This window comes from Orbicella franksi, chromosome 1 (genome assembly GCF_964199315.1).
Source record: "Orbicella franksi chromosome 1, jaOrbFran1.1, whole genome shotgun sequence".
NCBI lineage: Eukaryota > Metazoa > Cnidaria > Anthozoa > Scleractinia > Merulinidae > Orbicella > Orbicella franksi.
This window is the reverse complement of record NC_138145.1, coordinates 32,469,448-32,487,626: the sequence shown is the minus strand read 5'-3', so window position 1 is coordinate 32,487,626 and position 18,179 is coordinate 32,469,448. Positions and strand designations below refer to the sequence as shown.

The following is an 18,179-nucleotide window of genomic DNA, read 5'->3' as shown; positions in this document are numbered from 1 at the left end:
AGGGCTCCCGAGGGGGTACTCCCAGAAAAATTGGTTGGGAGTGTGCGGCCCGCTTCCCAAAACCCTTACCCTATTTATGACCAAAATCTGCGATATTCCTTACCCTATTTATGACCTGACCAAATATTCGAAACCCTATTTACGACCTGACCCTCAAATCAAAACCCTGTTTCAGAACTGCGTTATAATTAGCTTCCTAGTTCAAACCAATGTTAAATTACCGTAAACATATAAATTTGTGAAGGGTTTTTGTTGATTTTCTTTTCGATAATGATGAAAAAGTGGCTTCTTCTTAAAGCATACCCATATCAAGGCTAGAGTGCAAAAACCGTACCCTATTTATGACCAAAATGGCCAAAATCAGCTAAAATCGATACCCTATTTATGACCAAAACGGCTGAAAAACCATACCCTTCGGGGCCGCACAGACCTATATAACCCATATAGAGGAGTCTCCCCCCTCCCCCGGGGGAAGGGCTACGTCATCGGTGAGTGAGGGAGTTATGCATGTGCGCGTGTCAGACCAATCACAGTGTGGGTTGTATCAAAAAACGAATAAAATTGCCTGTTAGAAAATAAGATGGTATCTACATTAATCTGGAGACGTGTCAGATTACTGTAGTTTGTTCGGTCAAACATTTTATGGCTTACTATTTAGTTATCTTACCATTACCGATGTAACATCGTATGTACATCATAAACTTCCGGTTTCTTTCTTGCTGTACATCGCAACCAAAAAAGACTTGTCAAATCAACCAAATCATTACTGTAAACAGTTCCACGAATGCTCCTATCTCCGAGACTTATAGTTCACAAAAAAATAACTCTTACACGCCTTGCGTGCCTATGTTTAACCACAGTAACTGGTGACATTTCAGCTCTCCAGATGAAATATTGAAGGAGATATTGACGGCCAAAAACTACGAAATTTCTGGATGACAGAAACACTTAAATTCATGCACTTTTGTAAAATTCGAGTTTTTCAACCCACGCATCAGGCTCAAATTTCTTGAGACATTTAATAAAGCCTGGACATTTTTGTAGCTCAATCAGCATCTGAAGTAGCTATGCTAACAGACCATACTCGTATCCATATTCATATTCTTGGAAACTAACTTTCAACTGAGGCTAATGCGCGGAGCCAAATGAAGCCTGCTCTAGGCTCTCGGTCAGTGGGGACGATCGAAAAATGGGACGGGTGACGAGCGGGGTCTGGAAGAGAAAAGGAGAGCACGCCCTCTCGTTTTCTCTCCCAAACCAAGCTTGTCACCCGCCCCATTTTACGATCGTCCCCAATGACCGACAGCCTGGAACAGGCTTAAGCAAATGGAATTGGAATCCCTTTTTGATAATATTCCCCCGCATGATCGTCCATTGCAAGCTCGTTCAATACCAAGAGTACGAATAGTGACCAAACACTTCCCGTTTCATTTCATAGCAGAAGCTTATCACCTTGTTCTAGGTGATATGCTGCTGTTCGTAGTTCATATATTCTTACAGAACTTTAGAGATGTTATCCACGGTTATTAAGAATTTATCTATCTTTTATTCCTGTCAGTTTTTAGGTGAATCGAATTAAAAAATTGACAGGCTGCCATAGGTGGCTTTGGAGAACCTCACACAATCTTTACTTTTCCCTTATGTTATTTAGTGTCCCCTGATAAAAACATGAAAAATAAAATGAACACCAACAAAAGAGAATGCGATTTTCGCAGATATGCATGTTTTTTGGCAGGGGAAAAAACTGAAGAAAAGCCACAGGCTCCAAAGGCTTGAACCCAACGACCTTTGCAAATCAGCTTTGCACTGAGCTACGAGGACAGCTGCCAGTTAATCTCTTTCATTGTTACAATGTACCATCAAAGTTCACTTAGATCATTTACTTCATACAAACAAACGCAAAGTTATTACATTTATAGGCAGCATACACATGTATATCCACATTTAAAAACATCTCGCTTTTCCCATCACCATTGATAGCAGTAAACGTTTGATTTCAAGCTGTCATTCAGGATGAAATGGCATAACCTTTCCATGCTTATCTCGTCTTTGTTTTCCTCTTGCCATATCTACGTTGTCGTAGGATATACATGTGCCTCATCATGTAACAGCCACCTGTAAAAAAACAGACAATACTGATGGGCATGTTGTACAACCCCGACAACATCACGATTTGAAGTCATAAGACCTCAGTATTAAACAAAGCCTATACATTGAGGCTATGATGTTCAGCCTGCCAATCATAAATGCCATTGGGCACTCAATTGTACTTATCTGATTGATTAATTTGACTAAGGTGCAATTTAAGCACGCTGGTTTCCTGCAAAATTGGGGAGCTTTTTCAAACCATGAGCATTAAAAATTTGTAATGAGCATTTCCGTGGCGGTTCTGCATGTTCCCATCGCATCCTGATGGATTTCTAAGCCATACTCTGTAAAACAACAGCGTCGAATTCTGCCTATTTGTCAAACGACGGCGAATACCTCATACACTGTATTATTATATCTCTCAATTACTGCGTGCGCTGTGATTGGTCAATTTAGCGGGTCGTATTCTACTGTACGGCCCGCTAAAATCTAAAGCTGTTTTTGTTGCCAAAATGTTTCGTGATTTATCGCCAAGTGTTCTTAACTTTTATAGCAAGTAAAAGTTTAAAACTTTCTTTTACTTTAAATTGTGTATTAAAACGTCCTAACGACTGAACAACGATTTCAAATTGACTCGTTTTGCTTTCGAGTTGCGTCAGAAATTTGAAGCCGTTCCGCATGAATCGAAATCGTTCCCGAACCCGCCAGAAACACAGTAGAGATATAACAAATATCTTACTATAACTAACCTCGTCTTCTCGGTCCGTACCGTAAGTTACGGATTCTCGTTCCCCCCCCCCCTCCCCCCCACCTCCCCTTTAGATTTATGGCCCGCGCACTTCCCGCTTAGGTAATAAATCGAAGGGGTAAAAGCACGGTCCGTAACTTACAGTACGGACCTCGAACTCGGTTAGTAAGAGGTACATCATGTATGTCTTTTTAGGAATTTAACCCTTCAGACTAACACAAATAGGTTCTAAACAGGTTGCTTAAAAAGATCCCTATTTCTAAAATGCCGACAGTCACTTTTTAGGAGCCTCGTCTTAGTTATATGCTCATATGGAGGCTTGTTGCTTACAAGCTCATATTTATCATTGTAAGTTTACTACACACAAATTTTCCTTTAGCTCTACTGTTGAGCCAGCGTCACGACCAGTTTCTTGACAACCACCAATATTGATCAATTAATGACAGCCAAACGTTCGACAGGGGCGTGTCCTTCCCTTTTATCGGCTCACTCCGTGTTTCATTGTACAACTACTATTTTGACAATCAAAAGATCGCACATCTTTGACGTACAGATATTAGTTTAGTTGTGAACAATAAGATCAAATGAACAATGGAACCCTTGGTTCGTACCCCGGGTTAACGGGTTAATAAAGCTACCACACTATTTGCCTATTTCGGTTCTGCTATGTGATGTGCTAATATTTATTTCATTGATTAACCCTATAATATACCCAAACAAAGTCCTGATGAATAGAATTCTCTGATCTGGCAAATACGAAGCTAATCTGTCGGCTCAAGAAGCGCCTACATTATGGACTAGAGTGTTTCTTGTTTTCTTTTTGTTAGGTACAATGTTCTTCTATCGGTGCGTTTTTGTGTGATGATTAGGGATCAATGATCCAAAATCAATCGGATTATGGTGCATGCAACTGATGGATTCACTATAAGTAAGGATTCGTCAATTGCTGCCTTTGATGCACCGTGATCCCAGTGATGTTAGATGAATGATCCTGATGTGAATCTGAGTTGATTGTAACTGCACCGCAGAGGTGTCAATACATTTGAACATACCAACAACGAGAAAGATCAGGTATATTCTCAGGAACCAAGCAAAGCTGAAGCTGAAGTTAAATGCATTCGGCAGATTGACAGAGAATCTCTCCGATTTATCCAGCAAGGGAATTGCCTTCCAAATGAGAGTACCTGAAAAGTCAAATAAAATAGAATTGAATAAAGCGGAACAGATGAAAACTATAAAGCTCTATATCTTTACACGTGAAGTACGAGTAACATATGTTTCCTTCTTTTCAACACAATACTAGTTTCGATTTGACTGCTTATTAACTGCCATACAATTGCGTCAGTGTTTCTACATATGTTTATCTATCAGCCATTGCTCTATTGTCAGTCCAATAATTTCCAAGTTTTGAGTTGGGCACTATCTTGAATGTTCTTGTACGTTTACGACTTACTTTTCTGAAAAAATCAACTTACACGCAAAAGAGTATTTATCTTTTTCTTCAAAATTTCTTTTCTTTTTGGTAAAAAAAAAACGTCATAACATATATGAGTTAGTAACCGCTAAGTGAGCTCTCAAGACGAGTTTACGGTCTCTTTCCAGTCCATGATCATGGGATTTTTTTGTTCGATATTTTCAGTCGTGTAATAACACTCTCACTAACCAAGCTTGCTCGGGACTGCATTGGAAGAATATCGGTTCATTTTTGGCACGTACCTCGCTGCGCGTTTGGTCCGTATTATGAAGACCACGGACCGATATTCCCGAGGGTGGGGGTACTTCCAGAAAAGTTGGGTGGGGGTGTGTGGCCCACTTCTCAAAACCCTTAGGCTATTTATGACCAAAATCTGCGTTTTTTGCTACCCTATTTATGACCTGACCAAAAATGCGATAGCCTGTTTATGACCTTTGCGGCTGACACAGTTGCCCCAAACATAAGTTATGAAGGGCTTTTGTTGACGGTCTTATTAATAATGATGAAAAAGTAGCTTCTTCTAAGAAACATACCCAATTCAAGACTAGAGTTCTAAAACCATAACCGATTTGTAACCAAAATGGCAAAAATCGATACCCTATTTATGACCAAAACGGCCGAAAAACCCTACCCTTTTGGGCCGCACATACCTATATAGCCCATATAAGGGAGTACTCCCCCCGGCCAACATTTTGTCAATACGGCCCTTTAGTACTCACGTTTCTATCATTCTCTTTTCTTGTTACTGTGCACTTCATTTTTATTTTCAGGCTCATATGTACGACAACCCTCAGCAGAGTCCTCCTTTTCAACAGCATTTACTTGGAACATTAGTTTTAAAGAAGATTCACAAATAACAGGGGCACCCAACGACCGTTTTCTCTCGTATGCTTTAAAACGCTGTTTTAGGCTACGTAGAGTACTTTTAAAGCTCTGTAGGTTAATTTTAGGTTGCGCTAAAAAAATTTTTATCTGTTCGGTTATTCTAGGGGAACTTGAGTATTGTCGAATTTATTAGGGCTTTTTGGTCCATTTCCCGAAACCCTTAGGTCTTATCGCCTTTCCGAATATGATAGCTTACCTTTTTAGCGTACCCAAAACGACATTTTTAACAATCCGAAAACAACAGACATTAAATTTCTCATATCACGAAAGTTCGAGGTGACAACTCTCTTCAGAAAATCAAAGGGGATTAAAGACCTTCCGAACAGATAATTTACCGAAACGATCCGTTGGGTGCCCCTGAAATAACCTGTTATTACGTAGCAGCCATTGTAATTACTAAACTAAGAAGCGTTTGCTGATCAATCGCATGGGCAGTTTTGCGATTTTCAGTTCTGACTTGACAAATGGGAACACCACAATCAGCCATGTTTCATTTTAATTTTCCTGGCCTGGCATTCTTTTGAAAAAAACATTTGGTTGTTTATGGCCCCCCACATTACTATCATGACTATTGTACCTTCATAGAGAATACCCAAGGGATACAGAGGAATCCACAGTGTGTATCGAAGCCATATCAGTAGTTCAATTCTAAATCCAACCACCTGAGAGGCATAAAATGGGTACCTAGAACAACAACATTGAAATTTAAACTGTTATGAAAAGTAAATAGAATGTCCTCTTGAAACAGACACTTTTGTGACCAAAGTTCCATCTCAACCAGAAGTGATCTAATCCTACACCAGAACAAACATCGTTCTAGTCTTTACATTCCTTGAACAGTTAGCTGCAAAATTAGATGATTAGATTGGTTGTATACTTTCTAGAACATTAAAATGTTCCATATTGTTTTAGAATGTGGCTGCTGTATACTCACTATTGGAGCTGAACATGCATTAGTTTTTTTTGATAGAATCACGGCTGGAAATTATAAAGTACATATGTCCAGATGTTGTGTTGTCAGTGCAATCACTGCCCCTTCTAAGATGTAAACATTATGATCGCTTTTTCATACTAATTCTAAACCAAATAATGTACCTTTACGGTCTAGAGACACTGCTGAACTAACTCACTTTCTGCTCGTACATCTACTAGCAGCTTTCTAGACCTCTTCACTTCACTTCATCTTTAGCCATAACCCCCTGGGGGTATTAGGCCTAGACCTCAAGCGTATATTATTTTCTTAGAGAAAATGGGACACTATCTTCTTTTTGGTAAAAGACAGATTTGTATTTGACTTTGATAAACTCATACCTAACAACTTCAATGAGAGACCAAACAAGAAAGAGCCCAAATACAGCTGCTTCTTTATGAAGTTCCTTATTTGCAACAACCACTAAAAAAAGCAGCAAGTTTCTTCCAAAGACCTAAAAAAAGAGAATTAATCAATTTGTTGTGCAAGACCACTGCATACATTGCACTCCAAATTATAGACCATGCATTAGGACCACTGAATACCATAAGAAAATCCACAAATCTTGACAAAGTATAGGGGCAATTCACAGTTTCACACCTTTCTTGTAAACTGATCTTATGAATTGCTTTCCACCAGTTTTTATGTTAAACCGTGAAATTTGAAAAACACCCCATTACACTGATAAACTATTCCTAAGATTTGAATTTTAAAGCTCAATACTGTTTTGATGATGGTGATGATCTGTAGAGAGGGTACATTTGGTTTACATACATGTAGAAGACTACAAAGAAACTATGTCTATTTCATGACTATGTGGGTTACCCAAGCACGGCGCTTAACTGTTTTCACAGACACAGTGACTGTGATGTGCAGAAAAAAAAATCTACCTGCATGAATGGAGCCAGAGCTCCACTTCTTACAATGCCAACAACAGGATGAATGACTTCCAAGAAAGAAGCCAGCTGACAAGAAGCTAAAACATCACTGACTGTGTCATAAGCTTGAGGGAAGGCACCTGAATTAAAAAAAAATGTATTTCAGTAACTGCTATTATAATGAAAAATAACCAGGTTGTTTTAACCTTTGATATGCACACCATCTGTTATGAATAAAAGAAATTCTGTGGATGTCCTCTATACAGGGATCAAATTACTATCTGTCTGTTAAAAGGTCTTCAGTTTACAGTATGTGTATCTTTTATAAGTGACATACAAGTAACACTTTAACACCCTGTTAAACCTTCGGAATGTGCCAATTTGTAGACAGCACCATGAAGAAACTGTGATGGTTACATCCCTGTAGATTGATGCCAAAAAGGAACACAACTTGGGCATTATTTTCTTGATATTGGTCGTCTGTGAATATAGCTCCAGAAAACATTCAGCAGCAAAATTCTCTCATGATGTGGTTTGGCTGCAGAAGTTTCTTTTATTGGTGAAAAACACAGACTGTTGGAAACTTGTTGACCTGTTCTTTCCATGTATATGATCCAGGGACTTTTTGAAGTAGAACAAACAAGACAACACAAGTTGTTCAGTAACAGTCATCATAAGGTTGGTGCTGGGTTGTAGTGATGATGAATACATAAAAATTATGTTCTTATTACTAGAACAAACATAATTTCATAAAACTTAGCCGTACCTGTTCCTTGAAAAATTACTTTGGACAAAAGAACTGATGTGATGTAAAGAAACAATGCTCCTTGCATAAGATTATACACAACCAAATAGAATGTTCGAATAAATCTGAAAACTGAAAATAAAATAGGTTTCATGAATATAGTAAACAATTGGACAGATGCTGCAGCCATGACACCTATTAGATAACCATTTGAACAATATTTTTGACACCCAAAATAATTATTACCACATTTTCACTACATTGATTAAAAAGCACTGCACAGCAATTTCACAAGACTATCAACAATCATCACAGTTTACAGGAGTGCAATCACCTGTTTGAATGATAACAACTAGATATTTACTCACTGGTATCAAATCACTGACTTCTACACTTCATTAACTCCAAAATAGTTTTAGTCATATTTGACAGTGTATTTACAAGCACTAACACACAATTTCGTTTCTCCTATAATGTGCAGCACATTTTAATTAACTACACATTTTAATTTGTTCAAAAAATTCCTGCTGATGTGTCGTTGTGTTAAAGCTATAAACAATGGCAAACAAAGATCTCTCAGTTTCTTCTTGTTAGTACTTTGGTTGCTCATTTTCTTCTGAGTGTTTTAGAAGTTTGAGGAGACTTTTTCATCACCTACTAAGGTAATCACTTAATGGGATAAAACTGAGATACAATGTACAATACAGAGTGTAACCTTTAGTAGTTTCAAGTAAAGTCATTTACATTTTATATCTAATAACTGTTTTGACAAGATTTTTTGTTTCAAATCGAGATGTTTTCCTGAGGCAATTGAGTCCTATGTTCTCATACCCTAATCCTACCTAACCTAAATTATTGAGAGTTACATCAAAAATGATAAAAACAACAAAAAGAATACCTTCTTTTTTTGTTTTTTCAATTTCATTTTCCAGATCTAATTCCATTGCTTTGCTTTGAGCCATAAAATTCTGAAATGAAATTGACAGCTATAATGAAATGTCTGATGCATGTATAATTGCAGTGCTTCACTAAAAATTGGAAGCAAAAAGGTAACACGTCTGTTTTGAATGTTATTGATCCTTTCAAATATAGCTACCTTACAAAAGGAAATAATGTCTCTCAATTGATGATTTATAATTAAAGCCAGTACATGTAAATGAAAGCAATCATTACCAATTTTATTACTAACAACAATACTAAAATAAGACAAGCAATCATGTTTAAGTTTGTGTCCCTATTTGAATTTAACTCAACATGTGCAGAACTCACTGAATGCACACAATGCATGAATAACAATACTTTATTATATAAACACCAGTGAAATACCAGGATTTTTCCTTTTACTAAAAAATCATATCTTCATCGCGCAGTGAAGATACTATTCTTATCTTTCACACTGTGAAGATATCATTCCTTTTTGATAACTTTTTTCTTTTGTCTCTTTAACTACACTTAAATTTGTTGATGTATGATTGAAACATCTTCGGCAATCTGTGGTAATCTTCGGAAAATATTTGGAAATGTTCGGAAAATGTTCGGAATTGTTCATCTGACCTTCAGAACAATTTTCGAAAATCTTCGGAAAGTGGTCGGAAATCGTTGGAAAATTGCCAAAAATGTCGTCATTAGTATGTTTATGTAATAAACAGAATATTACATGCCTGCTTTTGGATATGAATTTTATCTTCTCGTGTTCAACTCCAAATCTCATGAGTTTCCTGCGCTCACTGAGATATTGAGTTGAATACTCGAAGATAAAATTCATATCCATGTGTGGGCATGTAATATCCTCTATATAACATACACAGTCATGTTTAAGTTCCAGAATTTGAAAAGAAAAGGAGGCAAGAATAATATGAAGTGTAAAAACAGTAATTAAAAAGTTTCTAAATTCTAGGCACAGAACTAAGTTCTTGTCACATAAAGTAACTTGATTAAAAAATGTGTCAAGGTGAAAAGTGTTGTGTGACAATAACTACTAGCTTTTAACTTCTTCCACCCAAATAATCATTTCTTTATTGTATCCTTCCCATTCTTTGCTTTTTGTGGGTACTAATATTAACACTTCCACACTGTATCTTCCTTGTTTGAACATATAGGCATTAGCTGTTCACCTCTAATTTTTCTTGCTGTTCTTGTTCATCATTCTCACTGTCAGATGCATCTTCACTTTGCCACCGATCAAAGTTAACCTTTAACCATGCTGGCTTCTGTTCATCCACAATAAGACGAGGCCAAAACGCTACACGCAAAATCAACATCGGATAAACGTTTGAATCATGTATCAATGGAACAGAAATCACTCTGTTGTTATCACATAGTCCTAAAACTTGAATCTTACCATGCTCTCCGGGTAACTTGGCAATGGAGAACTCTACATAACGTTCCAGCACTTTATGGCTACTTGCCTAGAGGTCAATAAATTATAGTAATAAATGTGTTTTAATAATATATTATTTCAGTACAATTTGCGCAGAGAGCGACCTTAATCAAACATTCTAGGCACATCATCCTGAATGGTAAACATGCTGGGGGTGGGTGATTGGTTATAGGCATGAATTTTTTTGTTAACCCTTTTAAGCACTTGGAATTTTTTTCCTCAGGCATGTATGAATGATATTTTTTCACTGTCTAACATGCCTTTTTTCAGCTTACTGAACTTGTTTTTTTGGCAGTGCTTTTGTGCATGGTTTTTTTGGCAAGAGCATGTTAGAAGGAATTCTATTTCAAAATCAACCACCCATCCCCCTTCCCTCAAGAAGCAAATGACCCACTCTTTAGGAATGGCTTTGCTTGTTTTCTTTTTTAAGCAATGACGTATTGTGTGACGTCATCGCTTTAAGCTGGCATGCATGCATTCCTTTGGCTAGTGTTTTCTCACTTATTTCATTGTGCTTATGTCTGTCACCCTTATGTCGCGCACGATTTATCCCTCTGTGGAGGCGAAATGCACTCTGGGAGTTCCTTTGCTGCTTTCCTTTGCTGTTTGTAGGTTCAGTGGAGAGCTTTTAATTTCAGCTTTTAAGCAAAGATTTAGGGGTTGATTTTGGTTTATGCAGTGTTGAATATATTTGCACTCACTGGAAAACTTATAATAAGAACATATCATCCATACATACATATTTAGATAGACAAGCAAGTCGCACACGTGATAGCTGAAGGGTCTACATAAAATTTACGGATTGGTAGTGCAGCTGTACTTTTGCCAGTCTTGAAGTGAATCGAATGAGCATTGTCTGAATTGAATGAGCACTGTGAGAGCACTGTATGAGCATTGTATGAGCACTGAAATATACGGTTTACAGTAGTGATAATGAAGTCAGGGTAAGATTCATTTGCAGTTTTCAGTTTTTTATGATGTTTTGGAAATGTGCTGTTTTATATTTTCTGTCAACAAAAGAGTGGTTGTGATTAAACAATCGATAATTGTTTTGTCAGGGTAAAGACAACACAAATGTTCATTGATGACAAGTATACGGTTAAAACAACAAATTAATTTTCAGTAAGGTAATTAGCGTTGCCAAATATCTTTAAAGATAATAAGGTGTCGATTTCAGAGAGAGAAACTTGTACTTTGTGGCTTTCCTTTGCTGTTTGTAGGATCAGTGGAGTGCTTTTAATTTCAGCTTTTAAACGAACATTTGGGGGCGGATTTTGGTTTATACAGTATCCAATAAATTTGCGCTCACAGGCAAACTCATAATAACATATCTTCGATACATACAATTTTAGATAGACAAGCGGGTCGCACACGCGATATGACAAGTATACGGTTAAAACAACAAATTAATTTCTGGTAAGGTAATTAGCTTTGCCAAATATCTTTAAAGATAATAAGGTGTTGATTTCAGAGAGAGGAACTTTTCCTTTGCTGCTTTCCTTTGCAGTTTGTAGGATCAGCAGAGTGCTTTTTATTTTTTTTAGTTATTAATCTTTCTTTTGGGTTGGTACATTTCGCTGACCCCTAGCACATGGACTAACAAGATGGGCCTGGTACATGAACTACTTGAATGAACTACCACTGGACTACCCTAAATGTAAACCCCTAAAATTTCTAACACAAAAGTTCTACAGTTTAGTTTAAGAATCAGTTTGTCTGCTTATGTTCCAATCTTCTAGTAACAATAATTATTTTTAAACGTCATTGCTTCTGCATGCATTGCGTGCTGTTTATTTTTTTTCTGCCATTGCCATCTTCTTTTGTTATCTGTTGTTTTTGCTTTTGTTATTTTCCTGGGAATTCAGTTATCTTTGTTGTTTTTAGAAACGTGTCCATAGTAGGAATGAAAATGTTCTAGTTTTATTGGATCGTGTTCTGGCCCAATTCAGTAACATGCTGGTTTAAGTTTGCTCTGAAAGGCTTTTTTCCTGGTTTATCAGGTGTTAATCAAAAACATGTCCTGGCATCATGAAACATGATGATATTACAAGCGGTATGAAGATCTAGCTCTCGCAAGGCTGGTTTATTCCAGTTGAAGAGTTACTGGGGTAAGCTACTTTGTGCTTGGTGATACATGTATAACCCCAGAAAATGTTCAAAGACTTTTTCTCTGAGCTGTTGATTGTAATTATAACAGAAGATTGGTTGTGCAGCTTACTATATAATATTCTCAATGTTCTGTGACTGTAGTTCATGACTAGAAAACCTGAGAATAAGTCAGATAATTTCACACAATGTAAAACTACAATAGACAAATATTTTCAAATAACTAACCAGTAACTGGTACAAAATAACATTTAACAACACAAGAACTCACTGTTATGTCCACTGGCTTGTAAAAATTAATGTCCACATGATACTGGTGTTCCCCTCTGGCCCCATGACCAAATCCTGGATAAAAAATTTGTTGAGGAGTGATAAGATTTGTGCTGTCTTAAAAATTATTGATTGTAAATAGACTGCCTGAAGTACAACTCAGTTTGAATGAGAATTAATGAAAGTTCTCAAAATGCAGTGTTAGCAATTAGCGCTCACCCGCTCACCTATGCGAGTGTGAAAAGCATAGGGAAGCCCGGATTATTTGCCAATAATACACAACAGAGTCTTTCATAAAAAGAAAAAAATGAAACACAGCTTCCTCCAGTGATAATTTACATAATGAAGGAAAGAAAAGAACATCAGTCCTCCACATGCTGACAGGTTGTTTACTCCCAAAATTAATGTCCTAATTCTAGGCATATATGCAAATTTGGTACTGACAGCTGTTCATTTAGCTGTTTTACAGTTAAAACTACAGAAGTGTGGAAAAATTTCCAAGGAGTGTCAAAAGATGATGAGAAAACTGAGGATAAAACAGTAAAATCGGTCTACGATCCTAAGGTCAAAGCTATCTTAAGGTTACTCCAAACCTTCGTGGGGCTACTTTTTCCAAATTTTCTTTTTTCCAACCAAATTAAAGTTCATTATTCAACGTAACATTTTCCAAAAAAATGAAAACAAAATATTAAAACATGCGTGAGTTACTGGGAAAAAGAGGTTTTTTTAATAAAAGTTAATTAACCGTCAAGGTGTCATAATCCCCAAAAGGCATGGACTCCTCAGGGACCTTTTCACAGCAAACGGCTTAATCCAGAGATCCTATATCAAATACTTTCAATTTGAGATTTCATGTCCGTCAAGAGTGCCTTTTTGTAATCACTCTTCAGCAATTGCTCCTTAGTTTCTTTTTATTTATTTGCACATTGCTTTTCTCCGTTTTACCCTTTATTGTTGACCACCGGCCTAAAACGTACGCGCCTAAAACGGGACTGTAACACTATCGCTTTACCGCGAAGCTCAATTTTCCTTACTGTGAATGCTAGGGATTCCATTATTTCATTGGCTGGCAGCATTTTGAGTTGACATATCCCTCTGAGAAGGCGTGACATGTTTATAAATCTTTAGAAGGCGAAAACTTGCACTCGTTTTTCAAGAGATTCCCTCCTCTTTAAATGAATTAATAGGGTACATAGAATCGACAGTTTTCCTTGAAATTTGGCCAGAACATTCAGTGATAGATACGGAACAAAATCGTGTCGGCAAATTCTCTTATTTCAAATACTTTTCTCGTGGCTGTCTCTTATGCAACATGTTATGCGAATTTTTCGATAGTGGAACTTGACAGATGTATAAAAAGATAACCAATAGAAATGAAAGAAAATGCTGACACGCTTTGAGAGATTGATGCTTTGCGATTAACACTGCACAGTTATTTTGCATCAATAATCGCATTTGATACCTGATTAATTTGTCGCAATTTCAGTGGGTTGTTTTGGCGTTAACGGCTTCTGCCGCCTTCGCAATGCAGTTGGCGAAAAAGAATATTATTTTATCGAATTGTACATTTTATAACCTTTCTATTGATATATAGTTTGTAGGGGTGTCCTTCAAAACAGCGCACATACAATTTTTTTTCTGGAGGACACCCACAAAGGTTTGAAGTAACCTTAATTGAACCAGAACAAGAAAGCTCAACACAGAATGGCAAGCTGGGCCTCCATGATTACAAGATAGTGAAAAAATGTGTGGTTTGTGAATCATTAAGTGAAAATTACACCAGGTGAGTGGATTTTGAAAGTCACTTGCCTGGATGGCGAGTGCTGTCAAAGTTTAGTTTCCAGCACTGAAAATGCCATCAATTCATCAAGTTAAAACAAAGAAATCATAACCATAACAATGTTTAGATATGACTTGTGTCTTAGTATACATTTTTTCTCCTTACTAGGTTCAGTCTTGACCGTGAATAATTCATTAAACCCTCAGAGCAGTGTTTAATCACATTTCCAACACATCGAATATTGTCAAAAATAATTAAAATCAAAAATATATGATAGGGAAGGGAGTCGCCAACAACAACAATGTTCTTAACCAGATGACTCTATAACAACTTTTTAACAACAGAAGAAACATATGAACTGTTTTTTGTTCAACTTTTACAGTACATTTACTGAAACCGGGGCTACCCAGACAATGAAGACCAATCATATGGCAGAACTCAAACAATAGATTCCAACATTTTCAAACTCAGCGAATCAGATCTCCGGTACAAAATCAATGAAATCTCTACTCGTTCATTGTGAATCTGATTGGTTTTCATTGTCTGGATGGCCCTGGTTTCAGTGAACATACTGTAACCCATAACAAACATTTTCTGAATTCAATTTATGGTGACATGTGTAAAAAACATTTTCAAGGCCATCATCTGTCAGCTAAATTCTCAAATGATGTGATATGTACATGTCACTACACTACAGTGTATATTGATGATAGGGACATTCATGTAAAGGCAGAGCCCCAAAATAAAAAGGCGGTGAAGGATTTGAAAAGCGATTACAAAGCATTACGTAGGTTTAGGAGAAAACATAGACTTAAGTTTGGAAAGAAAGTGAATCAGCATTTTGGATTCATTTATCAATATTACAATTTAGTTCAGAATGTTTCCTATCTACAACAACGGAACAAATTACATAAGGCCTTTCATGTTTTACAAATTATAAAGAAGTCAGCACATCATTCATAATTCACTTGCGCATTTCCAGAAGCTCATGTACGAATGTACAGAAAGAAATAGACTGCAAATCATGCTCTTCATCTTAACTTGCAGACTTACTTAACATGTTTAGTTATTAAGACAGTGGTGGGAACAAGCTCACTCCTCGATCACCAGACTAATCAAGGTTGTCAAAAAGCAATCTACTCACCTTGAAAGACCAGCCGGTTACTTGTCAATTCTACAGCAGGATACTTGTCAACACAAACAAAACAACTTTTAGCCAAAAAATATGACCAGTGGAGAAAACAAATGGCACTTTTCATTGTTGTAGGTATCAAACCTGGACATCTGTAAGCTCAAGCGTTAAAAACAACTTTTCCTTGCTTTGGGCCCATCGAATTATTGGTTTCAAAGCCGCCGCCATCTTGAAACTCCCGGTTTCTCCCATGAGGCAATGCAACATAGGTACAATAAGCCTCTTCCCCAGGGTTCCTCAGAGTTATCGCACGAAATTATTTTAAGCGCCCCCCCCCCCCCCGCCCTAACCGATTTATGCGCGCGCTCGCGCGCGTTGCTAAGGAGGTGAAATTTCACTTCCGGTTACTTACGTCAGTCTGAGCGCGGAAAAAAAAAAGCAACTTAATAACTTCCAAATTCGCTGATATTTTAGATGCTTTTCTTTGTGTTTCATAAAATGCAAAGTAAAACTAGTGAGACAATCTCAGATAGTGCCGAGCGCAATTGATAGCTCTGATACAGTAGTCCCATAAGTACTCACCCCTGCTCGGTTCACTTCCGGTTTGTGTCTACCTTGGTAGTCTGCTACGGCTTTTCCCCTTTGCAGTGTGTATGTTTCAAGGTTGTATTTTCATTCAAGGTCCAAACATTACGCACAAATTAATTACTACTGGTGCTTTAAGTTGATTTTCGTTCATTTTAAATTCAAAAATACGCTGAAGCAGCAAACGTGACAATTTAGCTCTTCACGCCAACTTTGTAACTTGATACTTTTGTTTTCCTCGCAAAGCCATGTAATATGAAACCCCTGTTTTCTCCAAAACATACGGAAGATGTCCTTGTTTTTTGGAGATAAATGAAAGAAAGTTAAATATCTAATGCAGTGATGAAGAAACGGAACAGAGACGATGTTTTACTAAAAATGCAAATTTTTACCGATGAACAAGAACTAATTTAATTATCAGATAGTCACGAAATACCACTTTCTTTTTCTGTTGTCACCTTTGTTGTTAACAATAAAACAATTCAAAATTAACACACAACGATATTGATGGCTGAGAAGCTTTTCAACGAAAAGTATTGAAGATAAACAGCGCTACTTGGTCGATATGAATGAGTCTCCTCAAAGACTGATTAAATTAATTTGCGCTTTCATTAGGTGCCACGGCGTCTGCAGCAATATTTGAGCATTTTCCTGGTCTCTTTTGTTACAAATTCACAATTTGCGGAGTATTAACGCCACTAACTTGAGAACTTTTTGGTGTCTCTTACAGACACAATTAAGGCAAGAAATAAACAAGTCGTTAAGGAGAAGCAATATATTTGAACTCTGACAAGCACACTATTGTAGATTGAAAACAGCAGATGATATTTGTTGAACCGACCTGTTTGTAACTCTAAAAGCTACGCAGCCACAGTAACGTTTCACTTTTGCAATAAAAAGGGACAATTGGCGCTACCTGAAAAATAACTGCCGTCCTTGGTCACTTGACACGATATATAAAATACCGCGTGTAAAGATAGTGTATAACACTAACAATGCTAGAACGCATGCGTCTTACATGTTGAGCTCTACCATAAGGAAAACCACTCAACATCTGTGCGTGATTCCGTATGCAATGTATCCTTCACCTAATATAGAAGCCACGAACCCTAACTAATCTACGCATGCGTTTAGGGCAAATTAGTTTTGTTCTAAGGAGAATGGTACCACAAGGAGAGCAAGGGGTTACCTGAAACAAATATATAGCTTTGCGATGTTCAAAGTTAAGCGACGGCGATGGAATGTGTTTTACGTAGAGTACACATGTACCTTTCCCACCCTACTCCCACTACTTCCTTGCCTCTAGACTAATTAATTAATTGAAATTAATTAATTAAACAAACATTAAAGTTTACACCTTAGCGCCATAGGCCATAGGGCCATAGCCCCTTAGTTCCTTAGCGGCAGGCAACCCCCATAACCATCCCAATAGTGCACTCTGCACTAAAAACTAACTCCGTGTGGCTTTGTTTGATCTTACCGAAGTGCGCTGGTAGTGTAAATTGCGCACGCGCTGATAGGGTAACTTCCAATATATATCGGGACACTTCCGGTTTCTTTAAATGCTAAAGGAAACGGCGACATGAGAGCTATGAATTGTCGACGAACGACAGACTACTCCAGCGAAATAGAGAAAGCGGCACCAGTGGCAAGATGGACCGACAACGAATTTCGGAACTGAGAATGCAGTGATTGTTTTAAACGTCTGAGTCGAAGTGAAGACGCATTTCCAGAGTTTTAAATGTGTTTTCCTCTCTCACGCGCGATGTCGACGGGTCGCGAAACCCAGGCTTTCCTATATATACTAAAACATCCACGTCGAATAAATCGAGTCCGTCATTGCTGAGTATTTTTTCTCACTCTCAGCTGAGTGAGCAGTGCCCTAAAACGCCTAAAAACACGCTTAAGGAAACAGAAAAAAGATCTTCGACCGTCTGCTTCATACTTTTATTAGTGGGTCACCAGTAAAAGAATATGAAGCTGTATTATCAACAAATGGCATTATGGAAGGAAAAGAGAGACAGGGGAAAGCTGGCAAGGTCTTCTCGTCTTCAGCAGAAGATAAGGGTTACGCCAAATTCAAAGGAAGATTATACATAGGAGAGATTATCTGATTGAGGCCGTTGAGATTTTGAGTT

At 37.4% G+C, this 18,179-nt stretch overlaps 1 protein-coding gene and 1 long non-coding RNA gene across 3 annotated transcripts in view; one reads left to right on the top strand and one right to left on the bottom strand.

Annotated features, from left to right (window-relative positions):
* The window catches only part of LOC145479891 (uncharacterized), a 296,755-nt gene that overhangs the window by 205,356 nt on the left and 73,220 nt on the right, over positions 1–18,179 (top strand). The gene's annotated exons all lie outside the window — the stretch shown is intronic.
* On the bottom strand, positions 1,547–15,791 carry LOC145479351 (very-long-chain (3R)-3-hydroxyacyl-CoA dehydratase-like). 2 transcript variants are annotated; one of them, XM_081457699.1, is made up of 12 exons: positions 15,601–15,791; positions 15,469–15,511; positions 12,546–12,619; positions 10,130–10,196; positions 9,903–10,030; positions 8,687–8,756; positions 7,810–7,920; positions 7,056–7,183; positions 6,507–6,619; positions 5,773–5,879; positions 3,889–4,020; positions 1,547–2,115 (listed from the first exon to the last, which is right to left on the bottom strand). In XM_081457699.1, exons 1-12 carry the CDS (start codon positions 15,721–15,723, stop codon positions 2,039–2,041), a joined length of 1,173 nt encoding a protein of 390 aa, XP_081313825.1. In that variant the 5' UTR covers positions 15,724–15,791; the 3' UTR covers positions 1,547–2,038. The 2 variants fall into 2 exon arrangements, with proteins under 2 accessions (XP_081313825.1, XP_081313818.1); XM_081457692.1 differs by having other exon boundaries at positions 9,903–10,196.

What these genes read in the sequence shown, in the direction of transcription:
- LOC145479351 (XM_081457692.1), bottom strand. Translation starts at nt 15,723, where the DNA reads ATGTTGCATTGCCTCATGGGAGAAACCGGGAGTTTCAAGATGGCGGCG. An exon ending in AGTAATTTTTCAAGGAACAG is followed by an intron (nt 7,184 to 7,809) that starts GTACGGCTAAGT and finishes TTTTTAATTCAG; the next exon opens with GTGCCTTCCCTCAAGCTTAT. An exon ending in CCTGATCTTTCTCGTTGTTG is followed by an intron (nt 2,116 to 3,888) that starts GTATGTTCAAAT and finishes GTTTTTTTACAG; the next exon opens with GTGGCTGTTACATGATGAGG.